Source organism: Coregonus lavaretus, assembly GCF_964263955.1.
Source record: "Coregonus lavaretus genome assembly, chromosome: 11".
NCBI classification, from domain to species: Eukaryota; Metazoa; Chordata; class Actinopteri; order Salmoniformes; family Salmonidae; genus Coregonus; species Coregonus lavaretus.
The window spans coordinates 40,322,825-40,340,421 of record NC_139998.1 but is presented as its reverse complement, the minus strand read 5'-3'; the positions used below and the strand labels follow the sequence as shown (position 1 = coordinate 40,340,421).

The following is a 17,597-nucleotide window of genomic DNA, read 5'->3' as shown; positions in this document are numbered from 1 at the left end:
TTAATTGTTTTTTTCTCTGTTGGGATGTATTGTGCAGATGAATGAGGATTAAAGGTAATGTAATGTAATGAATGGGTTAGCGTTAGCCAGCTAATCCGTAATCACCTAATGCTATTTCAGGCTTCATGTCATTCATGCTGTAGTCTCAGCATCATCCACATCCACACAATAATATCCCTCCCTGGTAATTGTGTAGTGCAACAGGGAATTGGCTTACCTACTACAGTACATTAATGCAGTCTCTCTCTCTAGACTTACTGCTGGGGTCCTCCCTTGCATTTGATTTGCAGTATGTAAGTTTTGCACCAGAACTTTAATACTTTATGATTTTATTAAGAGAAAGAGACAGTTTAGGTGCAGTTAATGCCTCCCTAACAGAGACCAGAGGTAGAGCCTAGCGCTGAAGAGTCTGTGGTCTGATGTATTTACTCAGACTAAACAAACAGGTGTCTGGCCTTATTTGCTGAACTCCACAGAGTTCTCCACTCATTCTGGGATTGACCATAGTTATCTGTTTTTGTTTAGTGGGAAACTACTTCTAGGTCTCTAACCTGACAGACTTTGCAGCCTGCTCTAAGCATCTGTGTCGCTGGTCTGTGTTTCACCAGATTGCTAAATCGAGTTAAACTCACTTACCTTATTCTTGTTGCGGAACAACGCCTCTTTCTACCACACTGAGGTATGTGCCACAATTCCTCTGTTTACTGATTACCCATTCAGGCCACCACCACAACCCATAAACTTAAACCCTTATGAGGGCACTGAGGCAAATCAACTCCACACACACTCCTCTCATCCACACAGACTGAGACAACAACCCAAGGATGTATACAAACATAGAGTAAATATGTTAGTTGTGTCATGGTTTGTCAGACTGCATGTTCCATTACTGAGTAAAGCCATTATTGGCATTACAATACCGGTAAGCACTTTCTCTCCTTTTACTCAAATGTCTTCGAGTGTAGAATGAGTGGCTGGTTCTTTTTTATGCTGATTCACATTTTTGGCATGAAAAGGCAAAACCAAAAATACAATTGTAAGTGTTATGTTGATAAAAACATTGCTTACATAACTTATAGCAGCAATCTTTTATGCAGAACAGTATTGGTTTACACTGGCTGAACTCGTTCTGTGGTCTATTGTACACAAACTACAACTTCAGGGCAGTAGCAGCGAGCCAGGCCCTCTCCTCTCAATCCCTTTGAAGATCAGATGTTGTTAGTATAGGTTAATAACGGGTATTTCTCTGGATGTATAGAATAATCCCCAGGCAACACTCCGTCATGCACCGCAGGTACCCTGGCCTGTTGTTAAGCATTACTATCAGGGGACCCGACCTTACTACGGAAGCCCTGCAGGTTCATCTACGACTAAAGTGAAACAAATATGGCCAAATCGCTTTCCATGTATTGGAAATCATGTAGCTGTTTTATGCTATAATCCCACTCTTGTTCTAGCTTTGTGTTATTTTTTGTTTTAGCCATGTTTGTGTCTTTTGAAAGACATTGGTATGGTATGTGTAACTTTAACAAAAATATGCTGCATTACAGAGGCAGAATGTGATATTCTGAAAGTCAAGCTTGGCCAGCATCTAGGGCTTACCCCATTTAGTCGACTGGTCAATTGTTTGGTCAACCGAGATTTCTTTTAGTCGAGCAGTGGCAAATATATAACAAAAAATGATAGCACACGAGACACATTTGATTCATGCCTGTCTGAGTGGACTAATCCATTAGTATCACCAGTGGTACATTTACCGTTAATTCCCATAATTTCTAATCTACAATGTTTGTTTGGTTACGGTAATTTATGTTAATGCGTTCAATGCATTCGGAAAGTATTCAGACCCCTTTACTTTTTCCACATTTTGTTACGTTACTGCCTTATTCTAACATTTATTAAATAGTTGTTTCCCTCCTCAATCTACACACAATACCCCATAATGACAAAGCAAAAACAGTTTTTTGTCAATTTTGGCAAATGTATTAAAAATAAAAAACGGAAATATCTCATTTACATAAGTATTCAGACCCTTTACTCAGTACATTGTTGAAGCACCTTTGGCAGCGATAACAGCCTTGAGACTTCTTGGGTATGACGCTATAAGCTTGGCACACCTGTATTTGGGGAGTTTCTCCCATTCTTCTCTGCAGATCCTCTCAAGCTCTTTCAGGTTGGATGGGGAGCGTCACTGCACAGCTATTTTCAGGTCCCTCCAGAGGTTTCTCCAGAGATGTTCGATTGGGTTCAAGTCCGGCCACTCAAGGACATTGAGACTTGTCCCGAAGCCACTCCTGCGTTGTCTTGGCTGTGTGCTAAGGGTCGGTGTCCTGTTGGAAGGTGAACTTTCGCCCCAGTTTGAGGTCCTGAGCGCTCTGGAGCAGGTTTTCATCAAGGATCTCTCTGTACTTTGCTCCGTTCATCTTTCCCTCGATCCTGACTAGTCTCCCTGCCGCTGAAAAACATGCCCACAGCATGATGCTGCCACCACCATGCTTCACCGTAGGGATGGTGCCAGGTTTCCTCCAGACGTGACGCTTGGCATTCAGGCCAAATAGTTCAATCTTGGTTTCATCAGACCAGAGAATCTTGTTTATCATGGCCTGAGGTGACTTTTGGAAAACTCCAAGTGGGCTGTCAAGTGCCTTTTACTGAGGAGTGGCCTGACCAATGTGATTTAAAGGATATCTATTTTCATCAGGATATTTTCTACCTGGGAGCTGCAATGTTTTTATTTGTTGGCTTTATGTTGGCTATTTTACATATTGGCAATGACAATAGAAGTTACTTTTAGATTTATATAATTTTGATTAACCACATGCCATTTGATTTTGAGATATGAAGACTTTATTCTAAATGAAATTAAACTGTTCCACGAAAATGTGTATATAAAAATCATAACTGGCACGCAGATCAGTAGAAAGTTAGGATAACTTGGCATTCCAAATGGAAAAGGTTGCAGACCGCTGGTATAACCTATTACCGGCAACTTCAGGAGCTTAACTGGGCAGCGGGAGGAGGAGGGTCGGGAACAGGTTTTGTTTCTTCTGGTTAGGCTATATTGATCTCTGGCTCCCTCTTTAGTAATTTTTGTGTCTTTATGATGCTTAAATCATCAGACAAGCTCAGTAGCCTACATATAGTTTATTTTATATATGGAAAAATACACATTTAAAAATGTTGACTAATCAATTGGTCGAAACAACAGACGACTCTCGGTCTAACAATATTTTTTTTTGTCTGGGACAGCCCTACTAGCATCTCTCCTCACAGCTTTTTGACAGCCAGTGGATGTCCGGATGCTTTACAGGTCAGAGTTCAAGCTCTGTCTGTGGGAGTCAGTCTGTATAGAGATGTGTGTGTCCATCCCTCTGTCTTTCTGTCTGCAGGACTGGACTGTGAGGACTTTGGGCGTCAGGATGATATCAATGTGTATAATTAGAGCCAGCTGATTATCCCTCTATCCTGTCTGTGTATCTGACTCCAACAATAGCACCATTTACTGAGGAAAGAACTAGAAACTGTCCCAGGAACAGAGAGCATGACCTGCCCCATGATGGATGCCCCCTCGCTCCTCCAGACTTATTCATGATGTTGGTGAGGAGCTGACTCTGAGCTGCCTGTTGTCCATACCCCCTATTTGGATCCCCACTTCCTGTCCTGTCCTCTCCCCCTCTGGAATAGTGGGCTTTTTATGGGGGTTTATGTTTTTTTTTTTAGCAGACCAAATGTATGGGTCGAGTTTCAGCGGTGCCAGAGAGAGCTAGCCAAGGCACACAAACAACAGCTTCCCCCCTATACTTTTTTGTGAATGCCTTTAGACATGGATATGGTGTGGCAAACCGCAGCCTTGCTGATTCTGCAGTCTGCCGCTACAGTCGCTCTCCTGGCCCATCCTATAGTGTTTTTCTTCTTCAGGGAGCCACTTTTGTCTCTTTGCGGTTTCTTTTCCTTTGTCATTCTTAATATCCCCTCTGTAGCCATGTTCAGCAGCTCACTGTCCTGGCTACTGGCAGAGATTGAGATGTTCCTCGCTGTTGGTGATGACTTCACTGCTCAGTATGTGGAGAAGCTGATGATATATTTGGAATGAGTTCCATGTTAAATCAGCACCTGTTTAGTGAGTGGGAGGTCAATAGCAGCAGGCTGTCAGGTCCCCTGTCTGGAGCCTGTGGCAGGGGGTCAGCATGTGGCTGGGTTTAAGGCCCTATTCCCACTACGAGAGATTAAGTCACATTACATCCTTACCTTACCTTTCATTGTGGCTGGCAATGCAACATTCTTGGTCCGCAGCTTATATTCAACGTAGATATCACAGTAGCCACTAGCCAGTAAGCACAAACTATATAACAATCCAAGCAACTTTTCTTCTAAAACATGTTGCAATATTGAAAAATGCAACCAAACCATATTACTCTTTTTATTTTTTTATTATAATTTTATTTTGATTTATTAAACCATCCCTCTTCGGAGGACAAATATATATATATATATATACTGCTCAAAAAAAGAAAGGGAACACTTAAACAACACATCCTAGATCTGAATGAATGAAACAATCTTATTAAATACTTTTTTCTTTACATAGTTGAATGTTATGACAACAAAATCACACAAAAATTATCAATGGAAATCAAATGTATCAACCCATGGAGGTCTGGATTTGGAGTCACCCTCAAAATTAAAGTGGAAAACCACACTACAGGCTGATCCAACTTTGATGTAATGTCCTTAAAACAAGTCAAAATGAGGCTCAGTAGTGTGTGTGGCCTCCACGTGCCTGTATGACCTCCCTACAACGCCTGGGCATGCTCCTGATGAGGTGGCGGATGGTCTCCTGAGGGATCTCCTCCCAGACCTGGACTAAAGCATCCGCCAACTCCTGGACAGTCTGTGGTGGAACGTGCCGTTGGTGGATGGAGCAAGACATGATGTCCCAGATGTGCTCAATTGGATTCAGGTCTGGGGAACAGGCGGGCCAGTCCATAGCATCAATGCCTTCCTCTTGCAGGAACTGCTGACACACTCCAGCCACATGAGGACTAGCATTGTCTTGCATTAGGAGGAACCCAGGGCCAACCGCACTAGCATATGGTCTCACAAGGGGTCTGAGGATCTCATCTCGGTACCTAATGGCAGTCAGGCTACCTCTGGCGAGCACATGGAGGGCTGTGCGGCCCCCCAAAGAAATGCCACCCCACACCATGACTGACCCACCGCCAAACCGGTCATGCTGGAGGATGTTGCAGGCAGCAGAACGTTCTCCACGGCGTCTCCAGACTCTGTCACGTCTGTCACATGTGCTCAGTGTGAACCTGCTTTCATCTGTGAAGAGCACAGGGCGCCAGTGGCGAATTTGCCTATCTTGGTGTTCTCTGGCAAATGCCAAACGTCCTGCACGGTGTTGGGCTGTAAGCACAACCCCCACCTGTGGACGTCGGGCCCTCATACCACCCTTATGGAGTCTGTTTCTGACCGTTTGAGCAGACACATGCACATTTGTGGTCTGCTGGAGGTCATTTTGCAGGGCTCTGGCAGTGCTCGCGGTCCTGCTGCTGGGTTGTTGCCCTCCTACGGCCTCCTCCACGTCTCCTGATGTACTGGCCTGTCTCCTGGTAGCGCCTCCATGCTCTGGACACTACGCTGACAGACACAGCAAACCTTCTTGCCACAGCTCGCATTGATGTGCCATCCTGGATGAGCTGCACTACCTGAGCCACTTGTGTGGGTTGTAGACTCCGTCTCACGCTACCACTAGAGTGAAAGCACCGCCAGCATTCAAAAGTGACCAAAACATCAGCCAGTGTTGCTTCCTAAGTGGACAGTTTGATTTCACAGAAGTGTGATTGACTTGGAGTTACATTGTGTTGTTTAAGTGTTCCCTTTATTTTTTTGAGCAGTGTATATTTTTACAGCTTTTCTGCTACATATACATTACCAGTCAAAAGTTTGGACACACCTACTCATTCAAGGGTTTTTCTATATATGTACAATTTCTTACATTGTAGAATAATAGTGACGACATCAAAACTATGAAATAACACATATGGAATCAAGTAGTAACCAAAAAAGTGTTAAACAAATCAAAATATATTTTATATTTGAGATTCTTCAAATAGCCACCCTTTGCCTTGAAGACAGCTTTGCACACTCTTGGGAACTCCTTCAAGACTGTTGGAAAAGCATTCCAGGTGAAGCTGGTTGAGAGAATGCCAAAAGTGTGCAAAGCTGTCATAGACCACCCTCGTTTGGTTTCCATGTGCCATATATTTTTCAATTGTGCTGTGATGTTTTACATAAATGTTGAACCTTTCTAATTGTATAGTATCCACAGATTGTGAGCTAAAGATGAAAACCTTTCATTTTACATTTCATTTTAGTCATTTAGCAGACGCTCTTATCCAGAGCGACTTACAGTTAGTGAATACATATTTTTTTTATTTATTTTTTTAATACTGGCCCCCCGTGGGAATTGAACCCACAACCCTGGCATTGCAAACGCCATGCTCTATCAACTGAGCTACATTCCTGCCGGCCATTCCCTCCCCTACCCTGGATGACGCTGGGCCAATTGTGCGCCGCCCATGAGTCTCCCGGTCGCGGCCGGCTGCGACAGAGCCTGGATTCGAACCAGGATCTCTAGTGGCACAGTTAGCACTGCGATGCAGTGCCTTAGACACTCAGGAGTACTTTCCTACGAGTATTGTTATATTATTTATTGACGGACTATGGCTTTCCAAATCGCCCAACACTGCTATTTATAAGGTTAATTTTAACTGAATGTTATGATTTCTTAACCATTCCTGGACCTGTGATCAGAAACAAGCTACATAGGAGCAATACCAGAATAATTGATCTAATGATTCTGTCTCTTCGCAGCAAAATCTACAGAGCTGAGATTGTTATACAGTGAGGGAAAAAAGTATTTGATCCCCTGCTGATTTTGTAAGTTTGCCCACTGACAAAGACATGATCAGTCTATAATTTTAATGGTAGGTTTATTTGAACAGTGAGAGACAGAATAACAACAAAAAAATCCAGAAAAACGCATGTAAAAAATGTTATACATTGATTTGCATTTTAATGAGGGAAATAAGTATTTGACCCCTCTGCAAAACATGACTTAGTACTTGGTGGCAAAACCCTTGTTGGCAATCACAGAGGTCAGACGTTTCTTGTAGTTGGCCACCAGGTTTGCACACATCTCAGGAGGGATTTTGTCCCACTCCTCTTTGCAGATCTTCTCCAAGTCATTAAGGTTTCGGGGCTGACGTTTGGCGACTCGAACCTTCAGCTCCCTCCACAGATTTTCTATGGGATTAAGGTCTGGAGACTGGCTAGGCCACTCCAGGACCTTAATGTGCTTCTTCTTGAGCCACTCCTTTGTTGCCTTGGCCATGTGTTTTGGGTTATTGTCATGCTGGAATACCCATCCACGACCCATTTTCAATGCCCTGGCTGAGGGAAGGAGGATCTCACCCAAGATTTGACGGTACATGGCCCCGTCCATCGTCCCTTTGATGCAGTGAAGTTGTCCTGTCCCCTTAGCAGAAAAACACCCCCAAAGCATAATGTTTCCACCTCCATGTTTGACGGTGGGGATGGTGTTCTTGGGGTCATAGGCAGCGTTCCTCCTCCTCCAAACACGGCGAGTTGAGTTGATGCCAAAGAGCTCCGTTTTGGTCTCATCTGACCACAACACTTTCACCCAGTTCTCCTCTGAATCATTCAGATGTTCATTGGCAAACTTCAGACGGTCCTGTATATGTGCTTTCTTGAGCAGGGGGACCTTGCGGGCGCTGCAGGATTTCAGTCCTTTACGGCGTAGTGTGTTACCAATTTTTTCTTGGTGACTATGGTCCCAGATGCCTTGAGATCATTGACTCAAGATCCTCCCGTGTAGTTCTGGGCTGATTCCTCACCGTTCTCATGATCATTGCAACTCCACGAGGTGAGATCTTGCATGGAGCCCCAGGCCGAGGGAGATTGACAGTTCTTTCGTGTTTCTTCCATTTGTGAATAATCGCACCAACTGTTGTCACCTTCTCACCAAGCGTGCTTGGTTTTGGTCTTGTAGCCCATTCCAGCCTTGTGTAGGTCTACAATCTTGTCCCTGACATCCTTGGAGAGCTCTTTGGTCTAGGCCATGGTGGAGAGTTTGGAATCTGATTGATTGATTGCTTCTGTGGACAGGTGTCTTTTATACAGGTAACAAACTGAGATTAGGAGCACTCCCTTTAAAGAGTGTGCTCCTAATCCCAGCTCGTTACCTGTATAAAAGACACCTGGGAGCCAGAAATCATTCTGATTGAGAGGGGGTCAAATACTTATTTCCCTCATTAAAATGCAAATCAATTTATAACATTTTTGACATGCGTTTTTCTGGATTTTGTTGTTGTTATTCTGTCTCTCACTGTTCAAATAAACCTACCATTAAAATCATAGACTGATCACTTCTTTGTCAGTGGGCAAACGTACAAAATCAGCAGGGGATCAAATACTTTTTTCCCTCACTGTATGCTCCATATATAGCATTCTGCTGGTGGCAAGAATTGTATATAATAACTTAAATTGAAAAACTTGAAATGTTGAATCAAGAGTTGTTTTTTGTACCAGTTCATAAACCATGTGCCATCGAACATCGAAAATCTCTTCCCATTTATTTTGCAATCAGTTGGCTGTAAGTTTGGATTGAGCAGACATTCCCATATATTTTCGATAGCTGCATATGTGACATAACTCCACCGTTTCTATTCATAATATCATTAATTTACATTTACATTTTAGTCATGTTAGTGAGTGCATATATTTTTCAATAAATATAATACCAATTTTAAACATTTTTTCCATAAAGAATGGTTTTTTATTAATCAGGATATTTGAGTTTAACCATAACATTTGTTGTATCTTTTCTGGAGGATAAAACTGAAATTGTAACCAGCTTTGTATGGCTTGTTTAAGAAAAGGCGATACTTTAAACAAAATGTCATATTACACTCTTGGATAATGCAACAATCCACAAGCATGTGCAGACAATTAGTCTTTATCTTCTCGTCCTTACACTTATACAGCTCACTCCTGCTGGGGAGCTAGCTAACTAACAACATGCTTCATGATCAAATAATGTTAGCATATCAATAAAGAACATTTACCTCTCCATACGAATATAAATGTACAGTAGCATTATCATACAGTGTAATTCATATTATAATATAGGCTACACAGCTAGGTAACATTATGCTACAGTGGCTTGCGAAAGTATTCACCCCCCTTGGCATTTTTCCTATTTTCTTGCCTTACAACCTGGAATTAAAATGGATTTTTTGGGTGTTTGTATCATTTATTTTACACAACATGCCTACCACTTTGAAGATGCAAAATATGTTGTATTGTGAAACAAACAAGAAATAAGACAAAAAAACAGAACTTGAGCATGCATAACTATTCACCCCCCCAAAGTCAATACTTTGTAGAGCCACCTTTTGCCGCAATTACAGCTGCAAGTCTCTTGGGATATGTCTCTATAAGCTTGGAACATCTAGCCACTGGGATTTTTGCCCATTCTTCAAGACAAAACTGCTCCAGCTCCTTCAAGTTGGATGGGTTCCGCTGGTGTACAGCAATCTGTAAGTCATACCACAGATTCTCAATTGGATTGAGGTCTGGGCTTTGTCTAGGCCATTCCAAGACATTTAAATGTTTCCCCTTAAACCACTCAAGTGTTGCTTTAGCAGTATGCTTAGGGTCATTGTCCTGCTGGAAGGTGAACCCCCGTCCCAGTCTCAAATCTCTGGAAGACTGAAACAGGTTTCCCTCAAGAATTTCCCTGTATTTAGCGCCATCCATCATTCCTTCAATTCTGACCAGTTTCCTAGTCCCTGCCGATGAAAAACATCCTCACAGCATGATGCTGCCACCACCATGCTTCACTGTGGGGATGGTATTCTCGGGGTGATGAGAGGTGTTGGGTTTGCGCCAGACATAGCGTTTTCCTTGATGGCCAAAAAGCTCAATTTTAGTCTCATCTGACCAGAGTACCTTCTTCCATATGTTTGGGGAGCCTCCCACATGCCTTTTGGCGAACACCAAACGTGTTTGCTTATTTTTTTCTGTAAGTAACTCTTCCGAAAAAGCCCAGCTCTGGAATGTACGGCTTAAAGTGGTCCTATGGACAGATACTCCACTCTCCGCTGTGGAGCTTTGCAGCTCCTTCAGGGTTATCTTTGGTGTCTTTGTTGCCTCTCTGATTAATGCCCTCCTTGCCTTGTCCATGAGTTTTGGTGGGCAGCCCTCTCTTGGCCAGTTTGTTGTGGTGCCATATTCTTTCCATTTTTTAATAATTGATTTAATGGTGCTCCGTGGGATGTTCAAAGTTTCGGATATTTTTTGTCCCTGACCTGTTTGGAGAGCTCCTTAGTTGCTTGGTGGTGCCCCTTGCTTAGTGGTGTTGCAGACCCTGGGGCCTTTCAGAACAGGTGTACAGTGGGGAGAACAAGTATTTGATACACTGCCGATTTTGCAGGTTTTCCTACTTACAAAGCATGTAGAGGTCTGTAATTTTTAGCATAGGTACACTTCAACTGTGAGAAACGGAATCTAAAACAAAAATCCAGAAAATCACATTGTATGATTTTTAAGTAATTAATTTGCATTTTATTGCATGACATAAGTATTTGATCACCTACCAACCAGTAAGAATTCCGGCTCTCACAGACCTGTTCGTTTTTCTTTAAGAAGCCCTCCTGTTCTCCACTCATTACCTGTATTAACTGCACCTATTTGAACTCGTTACCTGTATAAAAGACACCTGTCCACACACTCAATCAAACAGACTCCAACCTCTCCACAATGGCCAAGACCAGAGAGCTGTGTAAGGACATCAGGGATAAAATTGTAGACCTGCACAAGGCTGGGATGGGCTACAGGACAATAGGCAAGCAGCTTGGTGAGAAGGCAACAACTGTTGGCGCAATTATTAGAAAATGGAAGAAGTTCAAGATGACGGTCAATCACCCTCGGTCTGGGGCTCCATGCAAGATCTCACCTCGTGGGGCATCAATGATCATGACAAAGGTGAGGGATCAGCCCAGAACTACACGGCAGGACCTGGTCAATGACCTGAAGAGAGCTGGGACCACAGTCTCAAAGAAAACCATTAGTAACACACTACGCCGTCATGGATTAAAATCCTGCAGCGCACGCAAGGTCCCCCTGCTCAAGCCAGCGCATGTCCAGGCCCGTCTGAAGTTTGCCAATTACCATCTGGATGATCCAGAGGAGGAATGGGAGAAGGTCATGTGGTCTGATGAGACAAAAATATAGCTTTTTGGTCTAAAGCCGTGTTTGGAGGAAGAAGAAGGATGAGTACAACCCCAAGAACACCATTCCAACCGTGAAGCATGGAGGTGGAAACATCATTCTTTGGGGATGCTTTTCTGCAAAGGGGACAGGACGACTGCACCGTATTGAGGGGAGGATGGATGGGGCCATGTCTCGCGAGATCTTGGCCAACAACCTCCTTCCCTCAGTAAGAGCATTGAAGATGGGTCGTGGCTGGGTCTTCCAGCATGACAATGACCCGAAACACACAGCCAGGGCAACTAAGGAGTGGCTCCGTAAGAAGCATCTCAAGGTCCTGGAGTGGCCTAGCCAGTCTCCAGACCTGAACCCAATAGAAAATCTTTGGAGGGAGCTGAAAGTCCGTATTGCCCAGCGACAGCCCCGAAATCTGAAGGATCTGGAGAAGGTCTGTATGGAGGAGTGGGCCAAAATCCCTGCTGCAGTGTGTGCAAACCTGGTCAAGACCTACAGGAAACGTATGATCTCTGTAATTGCAAACAAAGGTTTCTGTACCAAATATTAAGTTCTGCTTTTCTGATGTATCAAATACTTATGTCATGCAATAAAATGCAAATTAATTACTTAAAAATCATACAATGTGATTTTCTGGATTTTTGTTTTAGATTCCGTCTCTCACAGTTGAAGTGTACCTATGATAAAAATTACAGACCTCTACATGCTTTGTAAGTAGGAAAACCTGCAAAATCGGCAGTGTATCAAATACTTGTTCTCCCCACTGTATATATTCTGAGATCATGTGACAGATCATGTGACACTTAGATTGCACACAGGTGGACTTTATTTAAGTAATTATGTGACTTCTGAAGGTAATTGGTTGGACCAGATCTTATTTAGGGGCTTCATAGCAAAGGGGGTGAATACATATGCACTCACCACTTTTCTGTTATTTATTTTTTTGAATTTCACTTCACCGATTTGGACTATTTTGTGCATGTCCATTACATGAAATCCAAATAAAAATCCATTTAAATTACAGGTTGTAATGCAACAAAATAGGGAAAACACCAAGGGGGATGAATACATTACATTTACATTTTAGTCATTTAGCAGACGCTCTTTTCCAGAGCAACTTACAGTTAGTGAGTGCATACATAAAAACAAATTTTTTTCATTCTTTATTTTTTTTCATACTGGCCCCCCGTGGGAATCGAACCCACAACCCTGGTGTTGCAAACACCATGCTCTACCAACTGAGCTACATCCCTGCCGGCCATTCCCTCCCCTACCCTGGACGACACTGGGCCAATTGTGCGCCGCCCCATGGGTCGCAAATTGCGACTGAAATCGTTGATAATTCCCTGAGGAGTTGCTTCTTGCATGGACCTCGGTGGCTCAGTGCAGTCGAACCCAAAAAAAAGTAATAAACACTGTTGAGATTTAAAACTATGGTGACAATTTCAGAACGTTAACAGGCTGTTACTACAATTTCAGGAAAAACTCAATAAAACAAATCTCAAAAAGAAGGACAATGTCTGTATATTTCAGCTGTTTCAAAAACATTGCTATGCTATTACAATCGAATACTTGCTCAACAAGACATTTGTTTACACTGCCCTGCTTAGATGGGGGCAACTGTTCGGGCGAGTGTCGTGTGCTACGTCCGGAGGTAGCGGTCGAGACGTGATAAGTTTTGAAGTTTACATTGCAGTATATGTGTAGCCGTGGGTATTTTTGTGAAAAAGTCTAGTAAGTATGAAGACCCTCTAAGGCTGGGACTGTGGATGAGGCTGAGGCTGGGGCTGGTACTCACCATGAGGGTTCATGGGGGTTAAGCTGGGACTGGAACAGGGGCTTTGATGAGGAAAGGGGTAGAATGGGGCTGGGGCTCAAGCTGCAGCAGTGGCTTATAGTGGGGGTTGGGCAGGCAGGGCTATGGTCTGTGCAGTTGTGCTGGTGGTTTTAAAGGGAATTATAACTGAGAGTTTGACATCACAATATAGGATTAGAGAGACCTTCTATGTGAGTGACCGGCATCTACAGGACTGCAATTTAGGTTTAAAGTCATATATATTTTTCCAAAAGCAAATCAGTTTTCCATTTTGTCAGTGGGCATGGGTACACTCTGTGACTTGAGACTCAATAATCAGATTGCCTCTTTAAATTCCCCCCTGCAGAACGTGACTTGAGGCTGATTGCTAAACAATAGTGGGGGGTGGATTATCATCTGAAGTAGACAGAAGGTGGACAAGATAATAATGAGGAGGAAGGGCTTTCCATTTACTCCGCTCCCATTGAACGGTTGCTTCACAGATAAAAAGGATGCCCTAATTGATTGACATGAGAGAACATTCTCCCCAATGATACAATAGAGGCTAGTTGCGACAAGTTCAGTCAGTGTTGCTGTGGTCTGAGTAAGGCCTAGTGTGTGGTGCGTGGATGTTTTCATGCCCGGGTAGAGCTGGTTAGAGCCCACGCCCTGTTGCACGTGGGTATCATGCTCGGCAGCACACTGAGATTCCAAAGAATGGCAAGGGCACACGCACATAGTCTCAGACCTGCTCTGTTCTCTCAAAACATATACCTGAAGTGAGGTCTGTGTCACAGTCACTCTGTGATGTGTAGAAGGCAGGCAGCCTTAAGCGTGTTTGTTCGTGTGTGTGGTTTTATGCATTGATCAAATACGATATAACAACTGGTGCAAGTTCAAAGTGAGTTTATAGTACATGATGAAGTAATGCTAAAGAGGAAATGAGTATTGCATTTGGAAAACTAATGCTACTGTCTCTTTAAAAGTTACCTTTGCTCACTGCAGTACAACATTGTCTGTGTTGTTGTATTTAATGGGCAATAACAGTTTCCTTGCCTGTGCATATCTATGGGTCTCTACTTGCCATGCAAAGTGACATGTTTGGGATGAATGGCAGGGCTCGTGCCAGCCAGGCCTGTTAGGACTCTCTGTTCTCTTCTCAATGGAGACACTTCCTGTTGCTGCTTTGAACAGAGCCTCGTCACACAGATCAGCTGACCCGGGATCAGAGTCTGTATTTCATTCTTATTTGTGACCAACCGGCTCGATTCGGTCTTATGTAGCAACATTTGAAATTGTATTTTTTACATTGGATAAAAGTAGAGACTCAGAGCTAGAAAATGGTATATCATACACCACAGTTGAGGAACAATGGGAAAGTAATTCTGCTTTGAAAGTTGATAAACTTGTAACCTCACTTTTGAGAAAATGGCCCTTGAATGTTTTGGTACACCTACTGGAGAGCTCTTCTTTGTCTACACCCATTCAGCATTGTTCACACCCTCTTAAGCCTTAGCCCCACCCATCTCTTTAAGGATTCACACGTGAGGCCATGTACTAAAAAACCAAAGAGTTCAAGACTAAAGGCTGGTTTATACTACGGGTGTGTTCGTAAATTCAATCTGGAGTGCCAGAGTGTGCTCAGAATGCACTCTGGGCGTTCGTAAACTCAGAGCGTTGTTAGATTGTCCGTTCGTAAATACAGAGCGTTTCGCGCTCTGAGCGTTCAGAGCGCACACTGGATGCTCTGGCCGAGGAGTAGGGTTGATCCAAGCGTTCTGACCTAACAACAGCAGTCAAGCACCCAAGCTAACTGGCTAACGTTGGCTAGCTTGCTAGCTACTTCCAGACACAAATGAGGGAACAGCTCAATCTGACCACTTTACTCACCATAGCAGAGCTGGTTAGGCTGTTTTTATGTTATCCAGAGCGTTGGTGACTGCAACTGTGCTGCTGGCAACAATTTAATTACGCTTTTCTGCCAACGTTTACTGACACCGGCCATATTCAACGGGTGTTGAGCATTCGTAAATTTGTCAGTTATTCTGCGCTCTAGCACACTCAGATGAGAGGGCTCTGAAATCAGAGTAGATAGCCATAGCTAATTTATCAGCTACGTCTATCAACAGTTGTCGCAGTGACATCATGAATATTCTATTGAAATGGTTACTTGCATAGTGGAGACTTTTGTTTAGACATGTAACAGTTAGCTAGCTAGCTGAACAATGAACCATAATCCCAACTCATAACGTTACTATCCTGCATGAATCTGCAGGTAGCTAACCAACCAGGTTCAATGTTAGCCAGCTAGCTAACATTAGGCTATAACTAGCTATGCAAATGGGTCTGAGATACGAATAATATTACTACACAGATCATACACGTAACATTAGCTAGTGAGCCAACCAGCTAATATTAGCTAGCTAGCTAACAGTACGCTTTAACTTAATTTTTTTTTGGAAAATGTAGGTAGTTAGACACTTACCCTTATACATGGATGAATGCTTCTACCTCTCTGTCACGGATGCCATGGTTGCCTTAGTTTGAAGATGTAATCCGGAGACAAGTGTTTTATACAACATAGTTCTGTGTGTTCTCTTTTCGACTCTGTCTGCATATTTGCAATCAAACGCCAGAATTTTCTCCATCTCCTTAGCTATCATACACTAATTCTACAGTGTATTCCACTGATTTCAAAACTCGGTCCTCCAGAAAGTGGAGAGCAACACTTTTGCAGTTCTACTATGTGATAATGGCAGACCAATCCGAACGTATCTCTCGGCATGTCCAGCCCACTCATTATCTCAGCCAATCATGGCTAGCGGGAAGGTTCCTGTCTTTTAATGTGGCTAAACCAACTAGGCTCGCAATTGAACAATTTTATTCGTATTTACAGACGGCATACAAGTTTGTTATTAAGGCATATTAAAGTTCACATGTTCCAGAAGGCATTTCTGCCAAAAAAAAGTTTACATTCAAATGGCTCTCTTGTGAAGTAGTGACACGCGACATACGCCTATTTTCCTGAAACAAGTCACATTTACATGTAACTGGCTTAGATGATTTATGGTGATAATTTTGCATGTAGGCCTATTCATTTCATTGTTCATATATTTTATAATAAACTTATGCAAAGTGCTCAGCTGATCGGAGTCAAGTTCCACCACATCTTCACAGACATTTTTTAAACCGCCAGTCCATGAAAACAGCACAGAAAATACTAAAATATTTAGACCTTAATCATTAACAACAAAGCCCAAACCTCAGGAATGGTCTCTCTCTGTCTGCAGTGTTCTACACAGACATAGAAAGCAGCTAGATTCCTTAGTTTAGGGAAAAGAGAAAAAGGAGGAACAGGGTAGCCATTATAGGCCCAGGCAGCTACATTTCTGTAATGTGCCCTTAATGATGGTTATTAGGCCTGATGTTGTCTGTTAAATGCCTTGTCTGAACCCAAGCCTAGTGCTGCCGCAGCCCAACCGCCTTCCATGGTCTGACTTAGGCTGTTGGCCTGTTGTGTGGAGCTGACACAGAGAAGTGGTAGTGTGAGGCTATATAATGGCTGTTTACCTCATGCTGCCCTCTGCTTCTGGGTTTACTACATTTATTAACACTGATGTTCTCTCTCTTCTCTCCACAGTGGCCAGTGTCATGAAACTAAATCCACAGCAAGCTCCGCTATATGTAAGTACGCCACTTTAATCCAAAATCGTATTTCTGTCTGTGGTGCATCTGGGAAATGGATTCAAACCATCAAAACCTATTATGGTTGTTGGAATCCATTTTCTTTAGATAATTAAAGAGTTCTGTTTTGGTGACACGTAAATTAAATACTGACATATTTTGATTAAAGGAACCTAAGAATAAAAGAGAGAAATGTATTCATAATATAATATAAGATTGTACATAGGATGGATGTGTACAGTTAAGTCGGAAGTTTACATACACCTTAGCCAAATACATTTAAACTCAGTTTTTCACAATTTCTGACATTTAATCCTAGTACAAATTCTGTTTTAGGTCAGTTAGGATCACCACTTTATTTTAAGAATGTGAAATGTCAGAATAATAGTAGAGAGAATGATTTATTTCAGCTTTTATTTCTTTCATCACATTCCCAGTGGGTCAGAAGTTTACATACACTCAATTAGTATTTGGTAGCATTGCCTTTAAATTGTTTAACTTGGGTCAAACGTTTCTGGTAGCCTTCCACAAGCTTCCCACAATAAGTTGGGTGAATTTTGGCCCATTCCTCCTGACAGAGCTGGTGTAACTGAGTCAGGTTTGTAGGCCTCCTTGCTCGCACACGCTTTTTCAGTTCTGCCCACAAATGTTCTATAGGATTGAGGTCAGGGCTTTGTGATGGCCACTCCAATAACTTGACTTTGTTGTCCATAAGCCATTTTGCCACAACTTTGGAAGTATGCTTGGGGTCATTGTCCATTTGGAAGACCCAAGCTTTAACTTCCTGACTGATGTCTTGATGTTG

General features: G+C 42.8%; 1 protein-coding gene across 1 annotated transcript in view; it reads left to right on the top strand.

Annotated features, from left to right (window-relative positions):
- LOC311137460 (A-kinase anchor protein 13-like) overlaps positions 1-17,597 on the top strand; it is a 168,246-nt gene that overhangs the window by 21,420 nt on the left and 129,229 nt on the right. Inside the window, exon 2 of the mRNA XM_084171978.1 lies at positions 16,749-16,792. Within this exon, the coding sequence (XP_084028104.1) occupies positions 16,760-16,792 (33 nt within the window). The 5' untranslated portion in view covers positions 16,749-16,759. The remainder of the gene's footprint in view (positions 1-16,748; positions 16,793-17,597) is intronic.